General features: G+C 36.3%; 1 protein-coding gene and 1 pseudogene across 1 annotated transcript; both read left to right on the top strand.

The window, feature by feature from the left end:
- Positions 1–206: 206 nt before the first annotated feature.
- LOC147830344 (keratin-associated protein 20-1-like) lies at positions 207–341 on the top strand. The gene has a single exon (XM_087209937.1). It carries the CDS (start codon positions 207–209, stop codon positions 339–341), a length of 135 nt encoding a protein of 44 aa, XP_087066063.1.
- Positions 342–4297: 3956 nt separating this feature from the next.
- On the top strand, positions 4298–14469 carry LOC147830343 (keratin-associated protein 19-7-like; annotated as a pseudogene).
- The last annotated feature ends 645 nt before the right edge of the window (positions 14470–15114 follow it).

The raw sequence follows: 15114 nt of genomic DNA, 5'->3' as shown, positions 1-15114 counted from the left end.
TGAAGAATTCTCATTTTTCTGGATGAACAAAAGATTCAGTAAGTTTTTCCAGCATAATTTATGCTAATATATGAGGCCAATAATGTCTGTGGCTTGCTCCAGCCACCTCCGGCTGCATGTAAAAGGGCTCATGTGTGCAGATGATGACATTTAAATTAAGATGGGTTAAGTCTCTACTCCTCCACTCGACTATCATTCCTTAAACCATGTGCTACTATGGCAACTACTATAATGGCCTGAGTTGTGGCTATGGTGGCCTAGGCTGCCGCTATGGCGACTACGGACATGGCTGCTACTGTTCATCTTGCTATGGGAGATACTGGGCCTATGGATTCTACTGAGAAAACTTTCTGGATCTTCTCAGTCTATAGAACTTTTCCTCCTATACTTTCTACAATTCTTCTAATCAGTAACTTATTTTACTTTCCTAAAAGTGAAATTTTATCCTACACTAATTCATCTTCAGATTGAATACTTCCGATTCTGCATGATTCACTTGATTGACCAGGGTCTAGGTAATACTTCTCCATTCATAAAAATGTTTAAACTTGTAATGGATTACTTCACCACTCAGTGCAGCTTACACTTAGATGTGAAATATTGGTTTCTTTTTCTATAAACTGCCATTCTTTACAAAGTGAATTTATTTTCATTGATTATTTCTCTCACTTATATGTGTATGTTTCTGTGTGGATTATTTACTTAAAGGTGTATGGAATAAACTATAATCTTTGCAAGAAATAAATCACCACATTTACAGACTCAGTGGTCGGATACTAATATTCTGTACAATGGTAATGTGTCCTAGGTTAAGAGGGAAAATTCCAACAGCAGCACTGCCAAATGAAAACTCAGACATACACTATTTTTGGTACAAATTTTCCATCAATCTACAATGTTTGAAAATGTGTGATTTATGTAGATACTATTTGGCCAAAACTTTAGTTAAAACTAGTTTCCTGAATAAAATGAGTTTTAGAACATACTAACAATAATAATGGTGATTCACCAGTGAACATAAAAAAAATATAGTACTTGAAGGATGCTCTGTACCTACCCCTCTTAGAATTTCACTCAATTTGAATTCTACTGGGCTCTGCATTTTTTCACATTAATGCATCTTCTCCTCTCCACCTGACTCCATGCCAAAAAAATTATTTGTAAGATGTTACTGTTGATATAAAAGACAATTTCAAGCAGACCCTTTTCCAACTGCTGATTTAGACTTTCCAAGAGCACAGATGCCTCTGCATTTCAGGAGATAGTGAGTTTTCTCATGCCTTCCACTGCTGTTGATAAATATCTGCATCAAGTCCAGGCATTGCTAAGACAACAGCTGATCTCAAAGAGTGAGGCAGACTGGAAGCTCCCTGAAGCTACAATTGGTGTGTCAAAAATAAAAAATAGCTCTACAGTGCTTGCACCTGTGACCGTGGCATTGACAGCATTGCAGCATGTGGATTATAAGTCACATGGGGAAGAAGGCAGAAGAAGACAAAAAAAGAGAGCGATATAAAGATAATGATGACAGAATAAGATATTAAATGTACATGTATTGAAATTGAGGAAGATTTTTTGCTAGTCTTAAACTTTTCCCTTTGAAATACTTCTACATAACTGTGCAAACATTTTAAATGAAAAGACAGAGATTGTCTGTTTATGAGTCGTGTCTACATTATTCATATAAAATGATTTCACAGGACTCTGTGACTCTCATATTATCTCCATCTGACCTCAAACAGTTTTATAGTATGGTTTTATGTAGTATGGTTTTATGCACCGCCTATGAAAACAGCAATATTCCCATATGTGCACATCATTACCAGTTTCCTGGTGACACTGTGTTCTTATTTGATTGTTTTTATGTTTTTCTATTTCTATTCTTCTGATAGCTCCTCTAAATTTCAAGAAAAAATAGAGGAAAATGTCTCCCATGCCTAGCAATTGCTTCTGGTTGGCTGGGCCTATCAATGCTGTGCAAAAAGTTTCTCACAAGAAGCTCTTTTCACCATTTGCACACACAGGAATCAGAGCTGTCCTCCTACTCCACTGGTTCTTTCCTATGCCTTGTTACAGTGTTCATTTTTCCTTGGAAATCCCAACCCTTTTCCTTCACTGATTCCAGATCTCCTTTGTGCTCTACTGATACAATGAACAACAGGAAGTTGGAGTTTAACCTGAGGAGATGCCATTTTTGTAGCGTTGATAGAAACAGCCAACATGAATACTATGATACCTGTTAAGAAAATAATTTTTTTATTAAATAACTTTATTATCAAACACACACAAATACAAAAAATTAAAACCATTCAAAGAAGAACAATGCAAGGGGAAACAAATTATAATAATATTCAAATACAGTAGAACTCAACCAAAACAAAACTGAAAAGCACTTAAACATTTTTCCATATAACTTAAAAAAGCATCTCAAGCACCAACGAGACACCAGAGGATGTGATTTGTTTCAGAAAGTTCCCAAAAACCAACAATGAACAAATAATGATCTGGAAAAAAAACTCCAGTTAGTTAGCAGACTCCACAGAAGCCAAACTTCTCCCTAGTGTAAATTTTGGTACAGTCATATGACACGCGATGGAAACACAATCCAAGAAATCTGTTATTAGGCCATTTCATCCGTGTGTATACTTAATAACACTTTTAGTTTCTCACACTAGAGAAACTATTCAGTATTTACACATGTGTGGTCTATTTATTTCACTTAAGAGGATGACCTCAATATGCATCCATTTAGCTATAAATGTCTGTAGTTTCTCATTTTTTATGGCTGAGTAGTACTCCATTTTATAAAAAAAAAAATCTTCTTTATCCAGTCTCCAAGTGATGGGCATTTGGGCTGTTTCCAAGCTAAGAAAATAAATTTGTCTTTAAAAATTTCATGCAAAGGAAAATCTAAGTCCAGAGATCTTCATTAAGGAATTCCTTAAACTACTTCAAAAAGCAGTACAAATTCATACAAATATTCTTCCACAAAAAGGGAAAATGGCCAAAGTATTAACAAAATCAAAACCTAGTAAAGGCATAACACGAAAGGGAACATATTTTGGGAGCAAAACTGTAAAACTCTGAAACAATATATTGTCAATCTAAAGCCTTCAAATTACACTCCAAGATTGCAAAATCCCAAATTGGCTTCATAATTGAAAACTCAGTACAATCCATCATTTTAACAACAACAAAAAAAGAAAGTTGTATGACTATTTCAAGAGATTAAAATAAAACATGATAATATTTAATACTTACTCATGAATTTTTAAAAATCAGTGTAGTAGAACTAGGAAATAACCCCTTCAATTTGATAAGTGACAATGCATACTATGTAAAGCTTATGAATCATAGTTCATGGTAAAATATAGAATAATTTTTCCTTGAGGACAGAAACAAAATAAGTATGATTACAATCACTAGGTCTATTCAACATTTTGCCACAGATCTTGACTAGCACAATTACCAATTATTATTTTTATTAAGTTTATTGGTACATTTTAAATGTATATTATGATCACACTCATCATTGGGAATCTGTACCTGTCCATGATAGATCTTGGTTCTTCTTTATCCCCCATTTGCCTGACCTCCCTTCCCCTCAACCCCTCCCTTTTTACAAAAAACTTTGTTTCCACTTTTTCTTTCTTTTCTCATATTTTTTCTTTCCCTTCTTTCCTTTCCCTATTATTAATTAAAAAAGAAAAAGGGACTATTAAAGAAAACACAGATGTGCTTTTGTTAATAAATCAAACAATTGTAGAAGAGGTTGGTGGCTCTGTTTGAAGAATAAGCACATAGACCAATGGAAATAAGAGGAATTGAGTACCAAATATCAAACATATAAGGTAACCATACATACTCATAGGACTAAAATATTTTGATTGAAGAGCAGAAATTTTTAAAAAAGGATTAAAAATAAATAGTTTAAGATTAGTTTTGCAAACCACAAAAAGAAATAAATCTTGACTCTCATTTTGCATCAAAATAAGAGCAATAAATAATTCTAGATTAACCAGGGAAAGAAAGAAATCTTCAGCAATATCTTTAATAATTGAAGGTTATAGTTTCTTTAAAAAGGAATGAAAAACAATGTCCCAAAAAATAATATGAAATAGATTATGATTAAAGTTAAAGAAGTCTAATTTTTAAAAAATGAAAATTCCACCTATAAGGAGAAGATATTTATTATACTATATATATATCTACCACAGGATTTGTTCCTAAATTAAACAATGACATTAAACTAAAAAGAAATTTCCTGCTCCTCAAGGCACCTTCCTCTCTGCTAATCATGAGCTACTACGGCAGCTACTATGGCGGCCTGGGCTGTGGCTGTGGCAGATTTGATCAGAGCTGCTGCTGCTCATCTTGCTATTGGTGGAGTCTACTGAGAAGCCTTTGGAGCCACTTAGCCAGGAGAACTCCCCCTTTTACACTTCTCCCACACTTCTTTTGAAAAGTTATTTGCCTTTCCTGACAGTGAAATTTTGATTCTAGACTGTTTATTCCTCAGCTTGAACATTTTAATTTCAGCAAGTCTCATTTTGAAGGGCCAGTCATGTGCAATACCTCTCAATTCGTAAAATGTGTCCATTTAATATCTAGTATTTCTCTTTTCATTGTAACTTAACATGATGGGAATAATTCGATATGAATAATGTGGGGAGTGAATAATTTTTGTGTCTCTTTCAATAAACTTTGTCACTGAAAACAAGCTGCCCCTTCCTTTCTCTGTCACATGTGTGTGTCTGAGCATGTGTGGTCTGTTTCATTTAAGGATAATTGGATGAAACAGGGGTGTTCACATGTTCAGAGCCTGGATGGTCAGATGATAACCTGTACTAAATGTCACTGTGTCACACAGCAGGGAAATTTCACTCAGCAGCAAGTAAGTGCAAAGCTCAGACATGTTGTGTGCTTCACTCAGCCTTTCCATCACTTTAGGAAAACTAAGAAGGTGTGGTTTACACAGATCCTTCTTTGTGACCAAACTTTCTTCAGTTAAAACTAGAATAACTGGGGCCGGGGATTTAGCTCAGTGGTGCCGACCCCTGCCTCGCAAGCACAAGGTCCTGAATTCAATCCCCAGTACAAAAACAAAAAACAAAAAAACCTAGGATAACAAATAAAATTACTTGCCAGTACTTGCTAAAAATAGTAATATCAATTCACAGTATATATACATAAAATAGACCACTTGAGAGATGCCCTAAACACATCCCTTCATAGCACAGCTTTGAACATACAACTTCTCATTGTGCTCTGCGTGTTTCTTCCCAAGACATCTTCTTCCTCCCACCTGACTTAATGCTGAATAATAAAACCAGTGAAAAATATTACATTTTCAAACTCAAGTCAAGTGTGGTAGCGCATGGCCATAGTTCTAGCACTCTGGAAGGCTGAGGTATGAGGATCTCAATTCTGAACCCCATCTGGACAACTTAGTGAAACTGTCCTGAAATAAAAATTTCAATAAATAAAAATTTAAAATTTAAAAAGGGCTAGAAATTCAGCTCAATGCCTGGTATGATCAATCAGGCAATCAACCCATCTATCTCAAGCCCCTGAAAGTTTCTCTATTAAATCATTTAAACGAGCTATGAAAAAAAAATGTACTACCAAACACATAGATATTATTTCACAGAATAGGAATATGGCAAAACCTAACAAAATAAAAATTTATCAAGAACCTTATAAGAAAAGGATTGTGGAGAAAACAACAAAAGTCCAGGGAGATCCCAGCTCTTCTCAGCAACCCTCCAGGAAGCAATCAGAGACTGCACAGAAACATTCCCTTCCTTGTTCTGATGCTCCTATGATCTGTGAAAACACTTTGTTGATCCCATCTGGAAAATGTGGCAATAGTGGAATTGGAAGTAGACACTGGTCCTCAGCAAACATCAAACCTGCTGTCACCTTGATCTTAGACCCCCCCAGGTTCCAGAACTCCTGCTGCCCACAGGCAGGATGGTGCATGCCCTACCGAGGTCCTGAGTCCCGCAAGAGATGCAGAATCACCCTGCTGAAGACAGGCGGATCTGCCCATGCCCTACCGAGGACCCCAGTCATGCAGAACACGTGGAATCACCCCTGTCCAGACAGGCAGCCATCTGGTTCCACACTACAAAGATGCAGAGGACACCAGACCACCAGTCCAAGGTACTGAATCCCGCTGCTCCCGCCCCAGAGGTAGGAGCTTCTGAGCCACCATCCCACTGCTCCTGGTCCAGAGGAAGGGGTTTCCCAGTCACGATCCCTCCCGCTGCTCCCAGCCCAGAGGAAAGGGCTTTTGGACCACCTTCTGTCCCGCTGGGCCTGGCCCAGAGGAAGGGGCTTCCAGGCCACCATCCCTACCATCACTCCTGGCCCAGAGGTCAGGGCTTCTAGGCCGCCATCCCACTGCTACTGGTCCAGAGGAAGGGGCTTCCCAACCACCATCCCTCCTGCTGCTCCCAGCCCACAGGAAAGAGCTTTTGGGTCACCATCCCTACCACTGTTCCCGGGCCCTATCCTACCTCTTCCAGCTCAGAGGAGGTAATCCATGCAGGCATTAACAGCCCCTCGCCCCAGTTGAAATGAGAAAACACATAAATAAGTCTCAAAACCAGACTTCCAGATCACCTACAGCAACCCAAAAGGGGAATGAAATGGAGCACTCTGATACACAACCACCTGGACCCACTGAACTGGCAACAAAAGGGGATCTGAAAAAAATGAAATTGGAAATAATTTCTCGGATAACAGGAGAAATTGTGCCCCTAGTGCAAGACATGATTAATAAATCTAGAGAGGAGGTCAGGAACATGATGGAATCCCAACATAAGAAACAAATGGAATCCATAAAACAGATGCAAATAGATTTCCAGGACATGAAAAACTCCACTGAAAGTCTACACAGCAGAATGAGCCAATGTGAGGACAGAATTTCAGATATAGAAGATAAGATTGCAATTAGTGACCAGGAAAAGAAAAATTGCTTCAAAATTATAAGGGAACATGAGAAATCGATCCAGCAGCTGCTAGATGATGCAAAGAAGAATAACATAAGACTGATTGGGCTCAATGAAGAAACAGGAGAGAGTGGAGATGACATAAAAACATCTCTTCACAGAAATAATGGCAGAAAACTTCCCAAGCAGGGGAAAAGAGCTTGATATACAGATAAGTGAGGCATATGGGACTCCAAATAGCCTTGATCAAAAAAAATCTACACATAGGCATATAATTGTTAAAATTCCAGAAACACAACAGAAGAACAAAGTTCTCCAAGCAGTCAGAGAAAAGAAACAAATCACATACAAAGGAAAGCCCATCAGAATCACAGCAGGCTTCTCAACACAAACCATCAAGGCAAGAAGAGCTTGGAGTGACATATTCCAAGCCCTAAAAGAAAACAGCCTCCAACCCAGATTGATGTACACTGCAAAACTATCTTTCAAAATTGATGGAGAAATAAGATACTTTCATGACAAAGAGCACCTTAGGAACTTCGTGAATACTAAACCAGCACTCCAAAGAATTTTACACAATATCCTAGGAACAGACATTGAGGATCACAACCCCAGGAAGCAAAGCAGAATGAACCCATCTGGCATGACAAGAAATTAAATGTAAAGGGGAAGAACCCAACAAAAAGAAAAAGTCATGGCAATGACAAGTCAATATGTTTCAGTTATAGCCATCAACATTAATGGTCTCAATTCACCAATCAAAACAAATAGACCGGCAGAATGGGTCAAGAAGCAAAACCCAACAATATGCTGCATAAAAGAAACACACTTAATTCAAAAGGAAACTCATAGACTGAAAATTAAAGGGTGGAAAACAATACTCCATGTGACAGGAACACACAAAAAAAGCAGGAGTAGCTATCCTCTTTGCAGATCAAGTAGATTTCAAATCAACACTGATTAAGAGAGACAAAGAAGGACACTACATCCTTGTAAAGAGAAGAATCCAAGAGGAAGAGATGACAACCGTAAATATCTATGCATCCAACAGTAGTGCACCCAACAATATAAAACAAATACTAATAGACATGAAAAGTCATATATGCACTAATACAATTGTAGTGGGGGACCTCAACACCCCACTGTCACAAATAGATAGATCAACTAGACAAAAAATAAGTAATGAAATACTAGAACTCAATTGAACTCTTGAACAAATGAACTTAACAGATGTTTACAGAGTCTTCCACCCCACAAAACCAGAATACACATTCTTCTCAGCTGCACATGGGTCATTCTCCAAAATAGACCACATACTCACACATAGAACATGTTTAAGTAAGTGCAAAGGAATTGAAGTTATCCCCTGTATATTATCAGACCATAGTGCAATGAAATTGGAGATCCATAGCAAAAGAAACTCAAAAAATTTCATAAACACATGGAAATTGATCAAAACACTTCTGAATAACCAATGAGTCACAGAGGAAATTGAAGAAGAAATCAGACAGTTCCTTCAATTAAATGACAATGACAATACAACATATCGGAAACGATGGAACACAATGAAAGCAGTCTTACGAGGGAAATTCATTGGAGTGAATATGCATATTAGGAAAACAGAATGAGCCCAATTAAACAACCTGATGCTGAACCTCAAGCTTCTAGAAAAAGAAGAGCAGGATAACCCCATAGCTCATACAAGGGAGGAAGTTGTAAAGATCAAAGGAGAAATCAATGCAATGGAGATGAAGAGAATGATACAAAAAATCAATGAAGCCAACAGTTGGTTCTTTTAAAGAATCAACAAAATTGATAAATCCTTAGCCAACCTTGTCAGAAGAAGACAGGAAAAGGCCCATATCCATGCAATTAGGAATGAAAAGAGTGAAATGACGACAGACCCAGCAGAAATCCAGAGGATCATCAATACCTACTTCCAGAACCTATACGCCAATAAGATGGACAACACAGAAGAAATGGACAGATTCCTAGATACATATGAATTACCAAAGTTGAACAAAGAAGACCTAAAAATTCTGAACAACACAATATCAACCGATGAAATTGAAAATATAATTAAAAACTTATCAACTAAGAAAAGCCTGGGCCCTGATGGCTTCACTGCTGAATTCTACAAGACATTTAGAGAGGAACTGCTGCCACTACTGTTTAAACTCTTCAATGAAATTGAAAGGGAAGCAATACTCCCAAATTCATTCCTGGAAGCAAGCATCACCTTGATCCCCAAAGCACAGAAAGACCCAATTGAAAAAGAGAACTATAGGCCAATCTCACTAATGAACATAGATGCAAAAATCCTTAATAAGATACTGGCAAATAGAATGCAGAAGATCATCAAGAAGATCATACATCCTGATCAAGTGGGATTCATCCCAGGGATGCAGGGATGGTTCAATATATGCAAATCAGTCAATGTAATGCACTATATCAATAGAGCCAAGGACAAAAACCATATGACTATCTCCATAGATACAGAAAAAGCATTTGACAAAATCCAACATGCATTTATGATAAAACCCTGACAAAAATTGGAATACATGGTCTCTACCTCAAACTGACAGAAGCCATCTATGAAAAACCAACAGCCAATATCATACTAAATGGTCAAAAACTGAAATCCTTCACACTCAAATCAGGAACAAGACAAGGATGTCTACTATCACCACTCTTGTTCAATATAGTTCTGGAAACATTAGCCATGTCAATTAGACAAGAGAAAGAAATAAAAGGAATAAAGATAAGCAATGAAGAAGTCAAATTGTCATTATTTGCAGATAACATGATACTCTATGTAGAAGATCCCAAGAACTCCACCAAAAGTCTTCTAGACTTAATAACCAAATTCAATCAAGTAGCTGGTTACAAGGTCAACACACAAAAATCAATAGCTTTCCTCTACACCAATGACAGACTCACTGAGAGAGAAATAGGGCAAATAATTCCTTTCACAATAGCATCCAAAAAACTGAAATACCTAGGAATCATCCTACCAAAAGAAATCAAAGACTTCTTCTCTGAAAACTGTGGCACTCTGAAAAGAGAGATTGAAGATGATATCAGAAAATGGACAGACATCCCCTGGTCCTGGGTAGGAAGGATTCATATAGTGAAAATGGCCATACTTCCAAAACTGCTATATAGATTTAATGCAATTCTAATTGAGATCCCAGCAGCATACTTCATAGACCTTGAGAAAACAATCCAAAAATTCATTTGGAACAAGAAGAGACCCAGAATAGCAAAAGCAATTCTAGGTAACAGGGACATGGCAGGGGGTATCACAATCCCCAACCTGCAACTATACTACAAAGCTACTGTGATAAAAACAGCATGGTACTGGCAAAGAAACAGACTTGAGGACCAGTGGAAGAGATTAGAAGAAGCAGAAACAACACCAGACACAGTCAGCCATCTCATTTTCAATGAAGGAGCCAAACACCCTCACTGGAGGAAAGATAATCTCTTTAATAAATGGTGCTGGAAAAATTGGACTTCAACTTGCCAAAGATTAAAACTAGACCTGTATCTCTCACTATGCACTAAAATAAAATCATAATGGATTAAAGATCTAAATATTAAAGTAGAAGCTCTGAACCAGTTGGAACAGAGGTTAGGTAGAACTCTTGAAGACATCGTAGAACCCTTGAAGACATTGGTGTAGGAAAAGATTTTGTGAACAAAACCTCAGTTGCCTGTGAACTAGCACAAACCATCAATAAGTGGGATCTCTTCTTATTAAAAAGCATCTGCACAGCAAGACAAACCACCAGCAGTGTGAAGAGACAACCCACAATGTGGGAAAAAATCTTCACATGCTCTTCCTCAGACAAAGGTCCACTATCTCAACTCTATAAAGTACTTAAAAAGATCAGACATCCCAAATTTAAAGACCCAATCGAAAAATGGGCATCTGAAATGAACAGACATTTCTCAGACAAAGAAGTAGAAATAGCAAATAAATACATGAAAAAATGTTCAACATCACTGGTCATTTTCGAGATGCAAATGAAAACAACACTGAGATTCCACTTCACTCCAGAAAGAATGGCTGCTATCATGAAATCAACCAATAACAAATGCTGGTAGGGCTGTGGGGAAAGAGGAACACTGCTCCACTGCTGGTGGGAGTGTAGACTGGTGCAACCACTCTGGAAATCAGTATGGAGATACCTCAAAGAACTAGGACTGGAAATCCCATTTGACCCTGCTATTCCACTGCTGGGGATCTTCCCCAAAGAATTAAAAGAATCATACCACAGTGATATATGTGTGCCCATGTTCATAGCAGCACAGTTTGTAATAGCTAAAACTTGGAAACAGCCCAAATGCCCATCAACTGGAGACTGGATGAAGAAAATATGGGGTTTTTATAAAATGGAGTACTACTCAGCCATAAAAAATGAGGAATTGGAGACATTTATAGCTAAGTGGATGCACATTGAGGCCATACTCTTAAGTGAAATAAATAGGACACACATGTGTAAATACCGAATAGTTTCTCTGGTGTGAGAAACTGAAACTGTAAATAAGGACTAAATGTATAATAGGTCATGTGAAATAGGAAGAAAAGGGACAAAAGGGAAGGAAGCAGGAGGGCTAGGGGAAAGGATAGAAGGGAATGGGATTAATATGAGAAAATGGAAAACTAGGAACAAAATCTTTGTAAATAGGGAGGACTGGAGGAGTTGAAGAGAGGGATGGGCAAGGGTGAAAAATAAGAACCAAGAGAGATTATGTAAAGGTGCAAATTTCCAATGATGAATGTCATTATATTGTATACCTAAAATGTACCAATGATTAGAATGAATAATCAATAATGTAAAATAGGAAGAAAAGGTCCAAAGGGGTAGGGGTAGTGGGAGGGGCAGGGGAAAGGAAAGAAGGGAAAGGAAAAATGATGAGAAATGGAAAAAATGGAAATAAAATCTTTGTAAATAGGGAAGGGTGGAGGGCGTGAAGGGAGGGCTAGGAATGAGGAAAAATAAGAACCAAGGTGCATTATGTAAAGGTACAATTCCCAATGAGAAATGTAATTGTGTTGTATACCTACAATGTACCAATAAAAGAATTTTTTAAAAAATTAAAAAAGAAAAGGATTGTGGATTTTTGATATACTTTGAATATTTGTAACAATATATAACAATATTTTACACGTCTTCAAATTTTACATTTAAAATCTAAAATTCTAATCAGTGTGTTTAAAGTAAAATGATGAATGTTATATAAAGATCACAATAGATGAAGAAAAAACATGGTGAAATTCAAAACCTATTCATGAATTTTAAAATTTATAACTAAAGTAGAACTAGAAAATGACTTCTACAAATTGATAAATGGCATCTACATAAAATCTACAGTTTCTATCCAATACTTATTTTCAAAATATGGAATAATTTCCCTGAGGTAAGGAACAAGACAAATATGACCACTATGACAACATTAATTTTGCTCTTAGTCACTGAAATAAATGAATGTAGCAAAATTGGCAAAATACATAGACTTGCCATTGCCGCCTAATGGCATGATTCTGGATGTGTGAAACATAGTTCATCCTAGTTCAAGAATAAACATATAGACCAGTGAAAAGGAAAAGTATTCAATAAAGAGGCTTAAATACATGGGCTTGGATTTTCATAAATAAGATACCACTATAGATCAGGAAATGAAAACATTGGCTTGAAAACAAACTGTGTGAGTTTAATTTAATAATCAAATCAGGAAAATAAATCTTGCATCATACCTTACACCAAAATAGAATGCAAGGATATCTTCATTAATTTGCAGTAGATGATGGTTTCTGAAATAAGATGTAAATAATGCTAGCCAGAAAAGACTGAGAAACTGAACATCATAAAAATTAATGGCACTATTAACAAAAGGGATAATTATTTATATGGAAAAACAGGTAGTACTAGCTCAAGAATAAGTACTTTGTACAATGGAAAAATGAAAGAATCTACAAACAGACCTATGCAATAAAAATGCTATCTCAATTGCTGAAGATGAGAGGACAGACATAACAATAGAGTTCAAGTAATTTGATAACCACTTACAAGAGAGTAAATTTTAATTTTTATCTTGTACCAAAATAAGATGGTTTCTCAGAAATGATATAAATAATAACAACCACATAAAAAAATTGATAAATTATACTTCCTAAATATTATAGATTTCTATGTTTAAGAGAGGGGAGAAAGCCACCTTAGAGGAGAAGATATTCACTATATATATACCTAAAATATTTGAAATAAAATAAATTAAAATGTCAACGTATTATTGAGAACAAAAAATTTGAAATAATCAAAAATTCGCACAAGCACTTTACAGTAAAGAAAAAAAAGATGACCATTTTCATGAAAACAAAAAACCCCACAAATTATAACCACAATAGAATAGTACTACATGCATATTACAGTGGCTAAAATTAAAGAGAGTAACTTTGCCAAGTAATTTTAAGAATAGTCAGGTCCTAAATCTTGTAACTATTCAATATATGCATGTGATTGGCAAGACTTCAATGAAAATTATATGGCACTCTCTAAAAGTGCTAAATGCAGATACACCATAAAACTCAGAAATTACACCCTACCAGTCATCTTGTCCCATCTCACGCACTCATAAATTCACATATGTAACCTCTAAGTTCTTATACTGCCTTTTGAGAATTTGTAGTAACTTTTAGAAAACAGATGAACCAACTAACCAAAATATGGAAGACTGTAGGCTTCTTGTCATACCAAGTTATCATGTTATGTCTGCTCAATTAATAAATATAGATAAACGTGGACCAAAAATAGCCAAGCAAAACTCTCTGAAAGTATATGATTTGATGGAAGTAATTCTGATGAAAAGCAAAGAAAGCTTAGTAATGAATGAAGCTGACTCAAGAGGAACCCTGTGCTGCATTCATCTTCAAAATCATATTCAAGGCTCTTTCTCATTGATGGAATTTCATTCAGAAGGTTGTTTTGCAGTTAGCTTGAGGGAATATAGTCCAGGTGTTTGGAGATTTAGTGTTATTTGGTATAGAGAAGAGCATGCTGAGCTAATAATCAGCCTTAAATTAATCATATGCAGAGTAATTGCTTTTTAAAGTAGGAAAAATGTTTTATTTAATCACATGATTTAAATATATGATAATTGATATAATAGCAGAGCCATTTTACTTAGAAGGAACTCTCTTTTCCCAAGTAAACAAAAGATTCAGTAAATTTTTCTAGTGGAAGCTGAATTATGAGGCCAGTAATGCCTGTGGTTTGCCCAGTCCTGCCTGACTATATAAAAGGCTCTGTGAGTACAGATAATATTAAACTGTGTCATTTCCTGCTTCTTAATTGCACCATCTACAACTGATACCAGGTGCTATTACAGTAACTACCATGGTGGGCTGGGCTGTGGCTGTGGATATGGCTGTGGCTGCGGTGCATATGGATACAGCTGATGGCACCCATCTTGCTGTGGCAGATGCTGCTCATACGGATTCTACTGAGCAACTTTGGGACCCACTCAGCTCACTGGATTCATCCCACTGTCACCACAAATGACCTTAATATTTTTGTTCTAACTTTAACTAGGCGTAAACTCATCCAGGTTTACCTGAAAATGCATAATTTGGGCTTCACTATATGACATCTTTATTCATCAAAATCTTTGGAATACATTTTATGTTTTAAAACCTGCTATTGCTTTGATATTGTATTACTATTGTAATTTTTCATTAATTCTTGTTAAAATGTATGGTATATAAAACAATAGTTCCTATATAAATAAATTTTATTTCACTTTACATCATATGTTTCCACATAAAACTTGCATATATTTCTTCTGTGTATATCTGTGTGCATTTGTATGTGTGCGACAGAACAAATAATAGAAAAGCAGAAATAGAGAAACAGAATAACACCAAGGGACTAACAAAGAAACAGAAGCAGAGATAAAGTGGGAATAGGAAAAGCAAAAACCACTGTCTTTCTAGCCTCTGCGAGTTTGAAGTTTCTCATGAAAATCAGGTACCCATCCGAGATCAGCGTTAACCTTTGCAATGACTCCAGGAAGAGGACAAATGGGGACTTGTGGAATGTAAATCTGAAGACATAATTCTTACAACCTGCAAAATAGTATATTAAAAATGACC

Source organism: Heterocephalus glaber, unplaced genomic scaffold (genome assembly GCF_053883595.1).
Source record: "Heterocephalus glaber isolate CG9 unplaced genomic scaffold, H.glaber_assembly_v1.0 deba00000122, whole genome shotgun sequence".
Taxonomy (NCBI): domain Eukaryota; kingdom Metazoa; phylum Chordata; class Mammalia; order Rodentia; family Bathyergidae; genus Heterocephalus; species Heterocephalus glaber.
This window is presented reverse-complemented; position numbering and strand designations above follow the sequence as displayed.

What these genes read in the sequence shown, in the direction of transcription:
- LOC147830344 (XM_087209937.1), top strand. Translation starts at nt 207, where the DNA reads ATGTGCTACTATGGCAACTACTATAATGGCCTGAGTTGTGGCTATGGT.